General features: G+C 33.5%; 1 protein-coding gene across 9 annotated transcripts in view; it reads left to right on the forward strand.

Annotated features, from left to right (window-relative positions):
- Nucleotides 1-16,851, forward strand: part of LOC143236985 (four and a half LIM domains protein 2-like) — a 124,171-nt gene that overhangs the window by 63,658 nt on the left and 43,662 nt on the right. For all 9 annotated transcript variants that reach the window (XM_076475736.1, XM_076475737.1, XM_076475744.1 and 6 more), the window contains one exon: nt 16,126-16,306. In XM_076475736.1, the coding sequence (XP_076331851.1) occupies nt 16,126-16,306 (181 nt within the window). The remainder of the gene's footprint in view (nt 1-16,125; nt 16,307-16,851) is intronic.

Below are 16,851 nucleotides of genomic sequence, written 5' to 3' on the forward strand. Positions count from 1 at the left end.
CTTTGTGCAGTTGTATTGTAGTTCTGACAAAGCTTATGTGTTAACTAGAATTGCATCTAATACAAAATAACATAATTACCATTAACTAGTTGTTCTCTTAAAAATGAAACCGTCATTGTGCTAAACAATGTTATATTTAACACAATTATCAATTAACTATTAACGGTTTATTTAACTAATCAACGTTACCTTGTAAACTAATACTAAGGTTACTAAAATAACCTAATAACTACCACTGAATATAATCAGGAGAGTGTTTATAATAACTAGCGTTGTGTTCAACACACAATAACCTTGTTACTAATAACAACTCTTGAGTTTAACCAGAAGAGTGTGTATATTAACAAGAGTTGTGTTTATTACACAATGACTTAGTTACTACTAATTACAACTGAATTTAATCAGAGGTTACATATATTAACCACCGTTGTTTAATACACAACGACCTAGTATGTTAACCAGCGCTGTGTTTGATACACATTGACCTAGATTACTAAACTAAAATGTATGTTAAGTAGTTAACAACTTCTGAGTTTAACCAGAAAGTATGCATGTTATGTTAATAGTAGACCTACTAACTAACTATACTGAGTTTAACCAGATAAGTATGCATTTAATATATAATTACTTAGTTAACTGAGTTTAACCAGTTGTGTTCAATATATAATTACTTAGATACTATGACCAGGAGAGCATAAACTGCCGTTACGTTTAATATATAATTACTTAGTTACTAACTATACTACTAACTATACCTGAGTTTAACCAGGAGAGCATGTGTGTAAACTGCCGTTACGTTTAATATATAATTACTTAGTTACTACTAACTACACCTGAGTTTAACTAAAACAGTAACTATGTTAATAACCATTGTGTTTAATACATAATGGCCTAGTTTCTATTAACTGCTCCTGAATTTAACCAGATGAGTATGTGTGTCATCTACCGTTGTATTCAATACGCAATAACTTAACTACTACTAACAATTCATAAGTTTAACTATAAGAGTATGTATGTTAACTAGCGTTGTTTAATACAACGATCTAGTTTCTTCTAACAACTCTTAAAATTATCCAGAAGAGTATCTATGTTAAATGGCGTTGTGTTTATTAAACAATGACCTAGTTACTGCTTATTTTATATAGCTAGTTCTTTTGAATATTTCGAGCAACAAAGACTTGTAAGAATCACGATATGTCTTTCTAAGTCGTAATATTGTAATAAAATTAGTTTTAGAAGTTATGGCATAATCTATCAGACCTATATAAGATTTGAAATACAGCAAGCTGTTTATTTATAAAATCGGGCGCTAATTTGCCCTGTTATAGAACTTTGGAGCTGGCAAGTCACGTTTACATCGTGCTGTACCACATTTCCCTCCATTTTAAGTAAGGTCGCTTGTAAGTGTGACAGTCAACCCCTTAACGCAGGTAGGAGAGTACTGCTGACTGGCAACATCATACACCACGCTTGCCTCACCAGTAAGTCTGAGTCTTAAAAAGCACAAAATTGGGTTTCATACCCACGGCAGAGCAAAGATTGCTTATTATGCAACTTTGTGTTAAACAACGAAATTTCTGTTTTAATAAAATTTGAATTAAAATAAAATCAAAACAAAGATTTAAGTACAAAATATTAATTTCGAAACTTTTTACTTTTGTCTTGGATTACACCATTTAAATGTAATAAAGGTTTAAACGGTTGCCTAGCTTTGTGGTTAACACCAAACAAACGAACAGATTGACTGCCTTTCTTCTGAGGAGTAATTCAAAATTAGAAGCGACTGCATATATTCTTACTAGTTCTTTAATAAATACAAATTTACAGATACAAATAGAAAAATAAATCTAAAGCGTAAACAAAAGATGTTTATCAGATGGTAAAAAGTTTACCAATAACAAAACAAAAGCGACAAATTTTGGTTGGTTTGGTTTGAAACCAAAAGGTACACAAAGACTATCTGCGCTAGCTGTCCCTAATTTAGCAGTGTTAGACTAGAGGGAAGGCAACTACTGATCACCACCCAGCGCCAGCCCTTGGGCTACTCTTTTACCAACGAATAATTGGATTGACCGTCACATATAACGTCCCCACAGCTGAAAGAGCGAGCAGGCTTGGTGTGAAGGTGATTCGAACCCGCCACCCTCGGATTACGAGTCGAGTACCTTAACCACTTGGCCATGCCGGGCCTGAGCAATAATTGTTTATTCAATTTAGCACAAAACTACTCGAAGGCCATCTGAGATAGCCGTCCTTAATTTTGAGGTGATAGATTAATGGAAAAGCACCAAGTTGACACCATTGTCAACTCATGAGCTACTCTAGTCGATCAATAGGGTTTTATCACTCTTATAATCCACCCACAGCCCTAAAATGAGGAGCGATTTCTTTCAGCGCTAACGGGATGTGAATAGCGGATCTCGGATCCATAGTACAGCATGCTAACTACAAGGCAGCGCTCTGTTTGTTATAAGATACATTCATGCTTTCTCTCATCTAAGAGTTTTGTTTGTTTCGTTCCAAAGGCAAAAACATTCTAAGTTTCACGTTAACCTTTGAACTATTTATTTTAAACATAATCAATTAATTTAATGATCAACATCGTAGTTGTGGCTGTATGATAACCAAGAAGTTGATCCTACGTACCAACTGTGGATATATGATAGCTAACAAGTTAATTCGTAGGTGGTATTTAACTGAAAATACAAAAAAAAATGAAAAGGTTTGAAATCCACCTTCTACGTACTTAAAAGAAACAAATACTGTGACTTCCTAAGGACGTCAACAGCTGTTAACCAAAGTTGTGACTCGTAATCTGAGGGCCGCAGGTTCGAATCTCCGTCACACCAAACATGCTTACCCTTTCAGCTGTGAGGACGTTATATGTGACGATCAATCTCACTATTCGTTGGTAAAAGAGTAGCCCAAGGGTTGGCGCTGGGTGGTGATGACTAGCTGCCTTCTCTTTAATCTTACACTGCTAAATTAGGGACAGCTAGGGCGGATAGCCCTCGTTTAGCTTTGCGCGAAATTCAAATCAAACCAACTACTACTCGTGAGGGAAGTAAAGGGTGGTTGGTTACATTCTACTGTGTATAGGCTCCAGTATTTTTCATAATAAATAAAATGGGGTTTAATAACTTTGTTATTCAAATTGTTAACGTTTTTAGTTATTTCAGTTTAGTGCTATATGAGGATTTTAACATAGTTTGAGTTTTTGTTTGGGAGTTTCATTTTAATACCTTTTATCCATACTACTGTCAACACCTCATCCGTGGAAATGATTAATCTTGAACTTGATGAGTTTTAAATCTGTTTCTTCTCTTTGTTGATGTAATTTTTCATGAGAGAGTTTTCTTACGTTATACATAAATAACCTGCGCACGGTAGATCTCATCAGGGGATAAATTTACCACAGTAAATCCCAGCGTATAACTAGATAATTGCACGCAGTAGTTTCTGTGGGATTCAGTGTCTGATCCTAATAGCTCAATCTGTCTTGGATCTCTTAGGCTACTTGAGGTCGCCAGTTTCAGGAACAATCAATTTTACATCCGTTGTCATTGCTTTCTGTTCCCGTGTTCTCGTGTGTACTTAATCAAGTTTGCGTTTAATGGCTTTCAAATAGTGTCTTGAAAACTCGTGTTGACGACGCTAGAGAGAACAGGAATTGTGGTTAGTGTAACTTTAGAAAGTTGTACTCAAGTTTCCCTATCCTGTGTTTAACCTGTTTACATGGGTGTTATTAATGTTTTATTATTTTCCTTTGAGCTCTGGGTTGACGTAATTCGCTTTACGTTGTTTGTTTTGTAGGGTAAGCCTGTCATATTAGTATAGTCAAACATATATACGTCAATAATCATCATTTATAATACCACTAGTATATCTGAAATGTTTCCTTGTATGTTTAGTTGATATTCTTGACCCTTTTGTGTTCTGATAACACTAACTCGCTGGGGCAAATAGATGTTATAAAACGTTTACCACACTTAATATGTGTAATGTTTTTAAGAACTGTAGTAACGTGGAGATATGTTTGGGAATGAACTGATAAGAAATATTTAGCACTGTTTCTTTATGTAATGTTGTACAGTTGACATGTGTTTGGAGAATGTGTTGTTATAATACATTCTTTATTGTTTCTGTGCGTAATGTTATACGGTCATGTGTTTACGAAGTGAATTATCACCATGTTTAGCACTCCTTTTGTATGTAATGTTATACAACTGACACGTAGTTGGGTAGCGAGTTGTTTCAAGATGTTTAGCACTGTTTTCTTATGATAATAACTACCGGTCAGAGTAAACTATGAACTTAAATCAAACTGGCATGAATGTCGCTAATTAATGTTTATTTTTGCATTCTATTTATAAAGATTAGAATGCATTGTTTCATCTGTTGGGTGTTAACGATATATATTTATTTATATTAAAATTATAATAATCAACAACATATTAAATTAAGAAATAACGACGTTCAATATTTTAAATAGCACAACCGACTCTGTTAATGATAGTAACAATAAATAAATCATATATGTTATATTGGTGATGTATGCTTTCATAATTTCTTGTAATTATTAAATGTTTACCACATTTTATGAGAATGTATGTAAAGTGCCTTTAAGAACTTTAATATTTTTAACATTCGAATTATTCAGTTTACCATAAAGTAAGCGAAAACTGAGGCTTTTTACATTATCTAAATATAGCATGTTACAGTGTTTGTCTGTAGATATCCTGTGATTGGTAGTATAATTTCTAATACCATCACTTACACATTTTCTTTCTTATTGTAAACTTTCTAGCAAGAAACGAACTAATTTGCATTTTTGTTCATACTAACATAGTATTTCCGTCCGGAAATGTGTTGTAGCCCTAACCATCATCACGTTATGGTTTTAGACTGCAGTAGCGGCTGTGAGTAATACATATACGCCCCCTTTCGTTTCTTCCTGGTATAGATAATGGTAACCGTCCGTTTTGTGAAAGAGATTTGCGCACGCGATGGCATCATTTCAGTATGCCTTCATGTAAGAGAAATGTCCATAAATATCTATGTCACGGACAACTTATTAAAATTTGTTCTTGCGCCATTGTATTTGGTGTTCCGATCTCTTTCAATTATCATTCCTCCAATAGTGGCTGAGGGGACATCCTTTAGTTTTTATTTGCAAACGTTTAGTTGTTTTGACTTGTATATTTTATTACATTTTATAATTTTTATTTGGAACAAAAGGGAGTCGTAGTTTTGTATTGGGTTTTAGAAAAGGCGTTACCGTTATATATATATATATATATATATATATATATAATATTACTTTATGTAAATATGTTATCCAGCCCACTCCTAATAAAGTTGTGTCGTAAGTTCAGAAATAATGCTATTTGTTTTATACCTAGGTAATTCACCAAGTTGTTATGATATACAAAAATACACATACCTAAAGCAAAATACCGTATCTTTTTTTTTAAATCTTCTAAGTATCACGAAGCAAAGTAACTAAATAGGTGTTACGGAATTTCTACTATCAAACTAATATAACTTTCATTTTAAAGTTCCACCAAAGAATCAGTAATTCAAGGTCCTGTTCATCTCGTTGCGACATTTTGGGATTTTGACAGAGCTGTTATTCCTTAAAGGGATACTTGACCTCTTGTTTATGCCACGTTACTTCACAGCTATATCTGTAAACTTATCGTAATATATCACGAAGCCATCTGTACCTTTATCTTACATCTTCTGTTTATATCGCGTTGCTTCATAGTTTTGACGCGAAACCAACTCTACAGTTATTGTATATTAATTGTTTATACCACGTTGCTTCAAAGCTATGACATGAAGCCGACTATACTGTTTTTATATAACGTGATTTTGGTTAGAATTTTTCAAAACATATGTTGTGTATCCACAAATTTCTTTAGCGCAGAACATTTCTTTACTATCCGTAAGTTCACAACTAATGTTATTTGTTTTATACCTAGAGAATTCACCTAGTTGTTATGATATATAAAAATACACATACCTAAAGCAAAATACTGTATTTTTTTAATCTTCCAAATATAATGTTATTTTTGAGTCATATTTCGAAACCAGCTGTATGATTGTCATGCATGTACTGTTCTTACCACATTTTTCTAGAGCTATTCATACAAGTGTCATGCATTGTGTGTTCATTCCACGTTAGTAAAGAGCTATTCAAAACTCTGACTATTAAAACTCCACATAAAACTGTGTAGCAGATGAGTGGGTGAGATTATTTCTCTTTTAGTAGGCCCGGCATGGCCAGGTGGATTAAGGCGTTTGACTCGTAATCTGAGGGTCGCGGGTTCGAATCTCCGTCACACCGTACATACTTGCCCTTTCAGCCGTGGGGGCGTTATAAGGTAACGGTCAATCCCACTATTCGTTGGTAAAAGAGTAGCCCAAGGGTTGGCGGTGGGTGGTGATGACTAGCTGCCTTCCCTCTAGTCTTACACTGCTAAATTAGGGACGGCTAGCACAGATAGCCCTCGTGTAGCTTTGCACGAAATTCGAAAACAACTTTTAATAACTTTTTCTTTCTACGATTTCAAAGATTTTGTTTACTAATTCAATATCGTTAGCTTGGTGCCCAATAAAACGTGTCTCTTTTTGTGTATTATTATTATTATTATTATTAGGATTAAACCTACTTTTAACATATTGGCTTTAGAAGGTATTTGTATAAAAAGTGATGAGGACTTATCAGCCGGAGCAACTATATATTTATTTCACGTTGTCTTTCAGGAGTTAAAGTGTTCTAATAATGCACATAATAATAATAATATATTCACAGTTTTCTGCTTTAAAGTCTTAAGCACTTAAACCAAGCTAAAGCTTCATAATTGAAACGAAAGTCTTTGGATGCCAAGAAAATAATTATTTTTTTTCGTTAAAGCGACTTCTTAAACAGTCTTACTGTATCATTGCTGTGGGAGAAGAAAGTGTTTACCGACTAACTGGCTCATCCTGTTGGAGTTCAACAAACTTACTGGCATCAGTCTTATCATAGTTTTAATTAGTGTCTGTTCTAGGTAACCAACGAGTAAGGTACGATTATAAGTACGAGATTAGAGTTTCATCCTATTATCCTTCACAAAAAAGGTAGAATGTATTTTATTTAAAAACTTCAATGTTACATTTCTAAAAGAATCGTCAAGCGAATCCGAATAATGTTCAAAATGCGACAAACAAAACTAGTGAAAGGTTAAGAAAAAAACGTAACCTTTAGATAAAAATCAACTTTCTTCCTCATTAACAGAATATTTCAAATATGATGACGACCCTCCCCCTTATATCTAGATTATTCATATTGATATATTTTTCATTACTGGGTGTAACACATAACAATGTATACGTAACACGTCCAATGTAGGATTACACCCAAAATTACACACGATCCTTATTTGTTATACATTTTTAGAATCTATATGACAAATTAAATTAATTTCTATTAAAAAAAACAACCGTAGCGGTTTACGCCCTTTATCATCTGGTGTATATTTTTGCATCGGTATTTCTTTAACTTTTGTACAGAACTATAAATCTAACAGTTAACCGAGTTTAAACATGTATTATAGAGCTAACAGTTTTTAAAGTTGCGTTATGCATCTATTACACAGCTTATAACTAAGTACATTTAAATACAATATTGTATATTGTTTAGCTGACAGTTTAAAAAGTGGAAAAGTTAAATTACACAACTAATACTTGACAAAGTAGAAAAATCATACAATAACAGTTACATTAAACAACATTAGTTTGTCAATTTAAAAGCTTACGTTATACAACTAACTGTTTACTAAATGAAAACAATACATATAATAATTTAGGGAGTTAAAAATTACATTATACAAGTAATCTACTGATCTAACAATCATATTATGAAACTGACGGCTTACCAGGTTAGAAATATGGTATCAAAGATTTCTTGATAAACACGGTATACAGTATATAAGAAAGATTACTTGGTTATGTGGCATCTTTCTATCGACATTTTGTGGGGTGGAGTGTTTGTCTTTCATTAATCTAAGATGGTATGATGTATGAGAAGGAAACGGGGAGGAGTACATGGAATCTTATAGTATGGACGGTTATAGAAACATGATAATTTAATTTAAGTTTCACCTTTATGTTGCTACACCGTAGCTCAGATAAACTTAGTAACATATCTTATCATCAGTTTACATGACAATCTAGTACTTTCTGTCTATCTGACTGTCTCCCGGTATATCTTATTTATTTATCTACCTGACACTATATTTTATTTAGTTGTGTTTCCATTTTCTCTTTGTTTCTCTGTCATTTATTAATGGTAAAGAATGAAGAGAAAATTTATTCATAAATGTTATGAAAGTTTTTACACTTGTGTTTATCTGAAACTAACAGACCCAGCACAATATGTGGATTGAAAATCCGAGCATCATTCAAAATAAAAACATTGAATTCTAAAATGTATAATTGAAATCATACCTAACATGTGTATCCCAAAAACTGGAACAATGAACCAAGGAGAATATTTGAACTTTTCATTCAGAATAGTGGTTGTTTCGAATAAAAGTTTGAAACATCAAACAGTGAAATTAATATATAGAAACCACAAGATATTCAATCCAGAAAACAACAAACAAAACGTTACCATAACTCTTATTCCTTTTATTGAACATTTCAGCTACAGCCTTGTGGGAATATGGAATCACCTTAACATGAAAACATCTTAAACTCGTTAAACACACAAGAACCAGGATTAAGAATAAAGAATATAATAGAACGAAATTATCGCAAACACAAGAACATCAAGAAATCACGTATGAAACCAAATTCTACGTATGTTAACGCTTTTGTTTAGGTGAAACTTAACATAAGACGCAAAAAACAATTTAAACAACCAGTTTATGTTTCTTAACATTAAAAAAATACACTAAATACATCATATATGTCAACAACATTCTACGAAGTAAAATTATCTATTATAAACAGAAAAAAATAGCAGAAACTATACTGGTCACTCCATTAAAACCTTCGGAGCCAATGTCCAAAAACTGGTCTCTCTGTGCTGGTTTGGTTTTGTGTTGAATTTCGCGCAAAGCTGCAGGAGAGTCACCTACGCTAGCCGTCTCTAATTTATGAGTGTAAAACTAGGGTAAAGTTATCACCACTTACTACTAATTCTTGGTATATTCTTTTACCAATGAATTGACCATAACATTATAACACTCCCACGGTTAAAATGGACTAAGATTGCGAGTCTAACGCTCTAACTATCTGGCCCCATACCAGGCCTCTGTCTGTTCTGCTTATAATCTAAATAACTCTACTCCACTTTTTTTCTGTTTTGTATATTTTATATTGTTTGTAAGTATTGCCACCTCTGTTAAATACCAAACATACTATTGGTATGAACTTGTTTTGTAGTCACTATGAGAAAAACCTATACACTAGATAGTAAAATTGTCATCGGCCATTAATCAGTTTTTCACATTATATAGATACATAATAGTAAATATAAATTAAACTTCGATATTAAACAATTTTTCGGAATGCTAAGTTTACTTTATTACCTGCCTAAAATTCATTTCACTATACGTTCTATCGAATTAACTGTAATTCACTGAATTTGTATTTATTGTTTGTCATACATTGGTTGTGCATGGCCTATACTCTGGGCTTGAAACATCGCAGTTTTAAACTCTAAAAACATGCCAACAGTCAATACATTATTCTATCAGTCAATCTAATATTTTTCCTAACTGCCTGTTAATAAGTCTACATCTTTATTTGTTCTGGTTTTATTGTGTATTTTCCATATTTATCTTTTTATGTATACATCTTTCTCGATTCGGTTATTTCTGTGTTCATCTACATATATAGATTAGGAACCAGCTGTGATCTGTTGCTTATGCCAAAATTACCAGCTTATTGAAAGCATTTAATGTGTGTCTGTTTAATTATGCACCACAGAGTCATTGTTGTATAACTGACAACACATGTTAGTTTAAATAAAAAATCTCCAAGCTAAATCTCTTTCCAAAGCCACACTACATATTTTGTTTTATAGTAACGTGCCATATATTTTTAAATATTTTCATAATTAAATTTTAAAAACTTGACCGAGAAGAAACGATATATGAAGTACGTACCTATAAGTTCTGGTGGTTCTAATGTAAACTTTACTGAAACTTCATTACTATCAAGCGCTTTTTTGCCAGAAATCGCAAAACGTGTCACTGTTCTTAATAGTTTGAAATATTAGAATAAAAACTTAATAAAATTATATCAATGACTGTTAGATTACTTATGAAAGATTTACAGAAACTTTGTTACAACTAGTGAATGTTACAATACTCAAAAGCTCTAATTAGGTTTGTTTGCAGCCCTTAACGTTTGCAATCGAGTTTTCACACCTTATTATATATATTTTTAATAAAACATTCATTCTGTCAATTCCAAAATAAACAAATAAAAAGCCCGATACATACACTCATCCTTTCGCTTATCATCCGGGCTACTATAATTAATCTACGCTTGTTCATTCTCTATGTGCGCACGCGCGGGTCTGACGTCATAGGTGTAGGAAAGGAAAACTTTTTTGCTAGTGTGCTACACGGAGGGAGACAACCAGGTAATCTGCTTGCTAGTGTGCTACACGGAGAGAGACAACCAGGTAATCTGCTTGCTAGTGTGCTACACGGAGGGAGACAACGAGCTAATTTGCTTGCTAGTGTGTTACACGGAGGGAGACAACCAGGTAATCTGCTTGCTAGTGTACTACACGGAGGGAGACAACCAGCTAATCTGCTTGCTAGTGTGCTACATGGAGGGAGACAACCAGGTAATCTGCTTGCTAGTGTGCTACATGGAGGGAGACAACCAGGTAATCTGCTTGCTAGTGTGCTACATGGAGGGAGACAACCAGCTAATCTGCTTGCTAGTGTGCTACACGGAGGGAGACAACCAACGAATCTGCTTGCTAGTGTGCTACATGGAGGGAGACAACCAGCTAATCTGCTTGCTAGTGTGCTACACGGAGGGAGACAACCAGCTAATCTGCTTTCCTTTTTCAGAACTTGTTGATATGACATTCCCAAAGATACTCTCATCTGATAATTTAAAATGTGTCATCAAAATAATCACTTCAGGTCTTCAGCTTATTAAACATCCTTATGAAATTGTAAATGGATCGTTGTCGTTTTTCTGTATTACGAAATGACATTTAGCTTGTTTGTTTATCTTATGCACAGAGTAGTTTGTATTACGAACTAACATTTCGTTTGTTTGTTTATCTTATGCACACAGTAGTTTGTATTACGAACTAACATTTCGTTTGTTTCTTCACCTGAACAATACCATACGCGTATTATAAACAAATGTTCTCAGGACACTTCAATAGTTCAAACACTATATGTATACATTTATAGTGGCATTGTATATTTCATTCCAATACTGTTGTCATTGCATGACACTATCCTAGTGAGATTGACTGTAAGATTATAACACTCCCACGGCTGAAAGGACGAACATGTTTGGTGTGACGGGAATTCGAATCCGCAACCCTCAAATCAAGAGTCTAACCACCTGACCACCTGACCATGCTGGACCCTAATTAATTACTCCTCCATTCTATTTCAAGTGTTTACAAGTAACTACTCAAATAAAATTTTAGAATATATTGAAACATTTATAATTTAAAATCAGCATAATAATTTTTGTTGAACTACAAATGAAAATATTGTAATCAAAATTATATAACGAAAGCCTCTAAATTAGTAGAATGTAAACAGCTGGTCCAGTGGTCTCATTCTACATATCAGTAGAATCTAAAACATCTTGTCCAGTGGTCTCATAATTGGTTCAGCTTCTACTGATTAGTGGTCTAATATATATGACATTGACCATCATTCTGCTAAACAGTAGTCTCATAGTAGTAGTTTAAATTTATGCACACAATAGGTTAAATAGACAAATCATAGAGTCGTTATGGTTTAGACCTAGCAGTTCTTTATTTTTAATTGCGTATCAGAGAGGAGACAAATAACCTGCAATATTTCTCTTACCTGAAGTGTGTTGATAGGTGCTCATTCTCATATGCTACACCTGTCTCTCAACTAACATTCTGAAGCTTGCTGAATGGTGAAGAATGAAAAGAAACAACTTTTGTTACACTTCAGTTTAGACTGCTCCAGTGACTAAGCGATAAGTCAGAGTTTATAACTCTAAAACATGAGTTTTTATACCTGTAGTAGACTCGAACAGATATCCAATACTGTAATTTTGAGCTTAACAACAAGCAGCAAACAATAATTTCAAGTTAGGTAAGAATGTTGCTCTTTTCTTCTCTGTTTTCAGAAACCGAAACGAACTAGAAGATAAACCGAACCAAAACAATACAATATCAACCTAACCGCGACAAATGAAAATAGGACATAAAAGTTAGGATTAACATGAGTTACATTATCATATGTATTTTTCTGATTTTCATATGTGTGTGTGTGTGTGTGTGTGTGTGTGTGAAAAATTGCATGTAAATTTAGTTAACGATTTTCAGTCACTACAGGAACAGTTCTCTAAAGCTGATGTTCACCATTAACAACACTTACAAGCATGCGCGAAAATCGTAAACTCTCGGCATCCATAAGCAGAAAATGTGAAATGCTGTCCCTCCTTTTCTTCCCATATTTACTCAAACGATGCCATTTAATCGTAAACTAGACACGTTTCTCCCAGCAATATTACCCTGAGGCAACAGACACGGACAGGGAAATCTCATCAATTTGATTAGCAACTTGTAGTACAGAGTAATTCATGTGAGGGCTGACCTGTCTGATATATCCAAGAGCTCCTGCAGTGACACCTGTCACGTGCTCTTGCGTATATCTTAAAGGCTGGTCACATGTATAAGATTAGTTTGTTACAGCTTAATTCGTTTCGTAAAGTATTAGTGTGTCTATTTTCCTATAAACCAATTCATATATCATAAATATTTTTTTTATATTACATTATTAATTACAGATTGTTATTGCGTAAATGTCGTCCTTGTTAAGTCAATAAAGTTTTAGTGCAGTTATGGTAAAAACGTGATTTCGTTGCAAGAACTGTAGCGAAATTAAACATGCGGCATGAATTGATATGAAATGACGAACTGAGACACGAATTGAAGTGAAATTAGAATTCATCTATAAACCAAAACAGAGCAGAAAAGAAAGACAAACTCCCTGGCGTCTCAGCAGTAATTTCGAGTGTTTAGTTTATAACGCTAAAAATCGGGGTAATATACCTGTAGTGAGTAAAGCACAGATACCCATTGTATAGTTTTGTGCTTAACAAGAAACAAACGAGGACAGACAATATTTTACCAAGCAAAAATTACGCTTAGCTCACATTATAGTTCCTTGTTCAAGACCGATGTTAACGGGATATGATTGGTTAAATACTGTTTGTTTGTTTTGAATTTCGCACAAAGCTACATGAGGGCTACCTGCGCTACCCGTCCCTAATTCAGCAGTGAAAGACAAGAGGAAGAGCTGGTCATCATCACCCACCATCAGCTCTAGGGCTTCTCTTTTACTAACGAATAGTGGGATTGACAGTCACATTATAGAATCGACATAGCTGAAATGGTGAGCATGATTGATGTGACGGGAATTCGAACCCGCGATCTTCAGATAACGATTCGAGTGCCTTAACCATCTGGTCTTGCTGGACCCTAGTTAATTACTCTTCGATTCTCTATCAAGTGTCTAAAAGTAGCTGCTAAAGTCAAATTTTAGAAAATATTAAAATATTTATAACTTATAATCAGCACAATCACATTTTGTTTAACTATAAATGAAAACATTGCAGTCAAAATATATAACGATTCTTCTTTTTTTTTTTAGATTCATAAACTTGGGATCAAATAGTTCAATAAATATATAACCCATTGAAATTATCTGTTTATTTGTTATTTCATTTCACGTACTTTCAACATCAACACTGAGACTCTCAAAATGTGAGGTTTCGATTATAAATCTTGGAAATATATTTTTTAAACTTAAGAAAAGTTATTTATTGTAAGAAAACTATTATTAAGCACAAAACATAAATATATATGATATAAATAACAAATTATTAGACAATTTTTAAATCATAATTGATCTGTTTCTGAAAGAAATTGTACAATTTTTTTCCAACAAGTGGTGTTTGATGCCTAAATAATTTCTTTATTTAGAACAAAACTTGTTTGAGTGTCAATTAGTTCTTAACGATTTCAGTTGTAGGATAAAGCCGTATATCAGAAAAACATTAACCATTTGTACAGAAACCTTACTCTATTATGAGAAGGTTCTTAAAGAACTGTCCAGTGACTAGTTCCAGTATTTCATGACAACTTGAATATACTGACCAGTAGCCTTAATAAGAGAACCCTAATGTTTTAAGCAGCAGTAGCACAACTACGTTATATGATCTTTTACGACTTCTTCAGAGACCTGATGCTATATATCAGTAGAATCTAAGTGTTTATTGGTCTGCTTCTACATATAAAGTAGTATCTAAACAATCTGTCCAGGGACCTGATTTTACTCATTAGTAAAATCTGAATTTGTCCAGTGGTCTCATTCTAAGTATTAGTATAATCTAGACAACTTGTCCAGGGGTTTTATTCTGTATTAGTATAATCTAGACAACTTGTCCAGGGGTTTTATTCTGTATTAGTAGAATCTTAACAACTTTTCCAGTGGTATCATTCTATATTAGTAGAATCTAAACAACTTTTCCAGTGGTCTCATTGTACGTATTAGTAAAACCTAAATAAGTTGCCCAGTGGTCACATTCCATATTAGTAGAATTTAAACTTGTCCAGTGGTCTAATTTTTCATGTATATTAGTAAAATCTAACGAGCTTGTCAAAAGACATGGTTCATATTAGGAGATTTTTAACGACTTGAATAGCAACCTGGTTCTATGTGTTAGGAGATACTTGTAGACTAGCCTGATTATAGTTATTAGATCTTTAACGACTTACTCAGTGGCCTGGTTCTAAATACGAGGAGATATTTGAAGACTAGTTCAGTAACATGGTTTTACATATTTAGAGAACCTTAATGACTTTTGCAGTAACCTCATTTTTCATACCAGACCTTTGTTCTTTGTACTAGAAGATCTCTATCGAATTTTCTAATGAACGGGTTCTACACAGTAGGAGATATTTAATGACCAACACAGTAACCTACCTTTATATCTTGGGATATTCTTAATGACTTGACCAGCAGTATCGCTCTTCATATTAGGTCCTTAATGATTTGTACAAAAACCAAATTCTGCACGTTAGAGAGTATTTACTGGCTCTGTGCAGTAACCTATTTCCGCATGTTGGAAGATATTTAAAGACTGGTACGTTAACCTGGTTATACATGTTAAGATACCCTAACGACTGAAACACCAGCGTCGTTCTAAGATATTTAGTGTGATGCACAATAAGTCGTTTTTTTGTTACGCATTAAGTAATCTATATAGTAACTAGTACAGTAAAGTGATTTTGTACGTTTGTTTTTGAATTTCGCGCAAAGCTACACAAGGGCTATCTGCGCTAGCCGCCCCTAATTTTGCAGTGTAACACTACAGCGAAGGCAGCTAGTCATCACCACCCACCGCCAACGAATAGTGAGATTGACTGTGACATCGATCTGTATGGCTACTTTTACAATAAACTGGTTTCACGTGTTAAACGATCGTTGAATTTTGAAAGCAAGCACTTAGTTAAGAAAGAACACTTATTTATCTAATTCGTGTAATTCATTTATTATACACTGTTAACACCAGACACTTCATTTTATTCTTCTAGTCCTCTGAGATATATGAAACTTATAACACCATCTCACTGGTGTTGTACGAGGACAAACGTTTAATAATATCAAATAGAGTAGAAGTAAAATAGTTCTCAGTAACTTTTCTTCTTATTGTTTTATGATACAGAGAGGAGTAATTTTGAGACTTGTATTATAACTTTCTTATACTAGGAACGTGTAATAGTGGAACCATGATACACTTTGTAATCAAAGCTCATATCTTGTGAATGTATCGAAACTTTTTGAAGTCGTGACCGGTATATTTTATTTATTTCAACAGGAAAGTATGTAACAACTGCAAATGCCCTCGTGAAGCCCACGATGTTTACCACGAGGAATTCGTTAATGTTCGAGATCGAATCGGCATCAAGTCGGCACCCGACCCAACTAAAACTGTATCCAAGGAAAAAACGTTGCAGGAGGGTTATTCGTGGTGTCCCCCGGGACTATCAAGTGACAAGGTACAAACACACTTTCAAGAAAAATATTATCTTTAAACATGATTAATTTAGAAGGAAAGAAATGGGATATATCATAACAGTAATTGCAGGATACTTTATCAACTATTATATATAAAATATGCTTAATGTTTATCCAGACACTTTCTGAAACTCTTCTGTAGTACGTTAAAAACAATGTTATTAATGCTAGTAACTTTAAAAATAAACAAGGTACAAACGCTTAAAGAATATTTAAGATGTTGGCTTTAGATATTTTGTAAAAAAATGATGAAACTTTGAAGAATATTTACTTAAACGACTTCAGATAAATACCTTGAAAATAAACTTCGACACAAAGTTTCTGTTAGTAAAAAGTTGACTAACAGATTTTTATATTAATTATAATGTTTATCAATAGAAATCACAGTTAAGTAAGCATCGCAGCTTTGTCTCAATAAAAATCACAGTTACATAAAACTTTTTCTCAGTAGAAAATTATAGTTAGATAAACATGAGCACTGTATCCCAGTATAAAATTACAGTTATCTGTACGGTCAGTACAGCGT

Source organism: Tachypleus tridentatus, chromosome 13, assembly GCF_004210375.1.
Source record: "Tachypleus tridentatus isolate NWPU-2018 chromosome 13, ASM421037v1, whole genome shotgun sequence".
NCBI classification, from domain to species: Eukaryota; Metazoa; Arthropoda; class Merostomata; order Xiphosura; family Limulidae; genus Tachypleus; species Tachypleus tridentatus.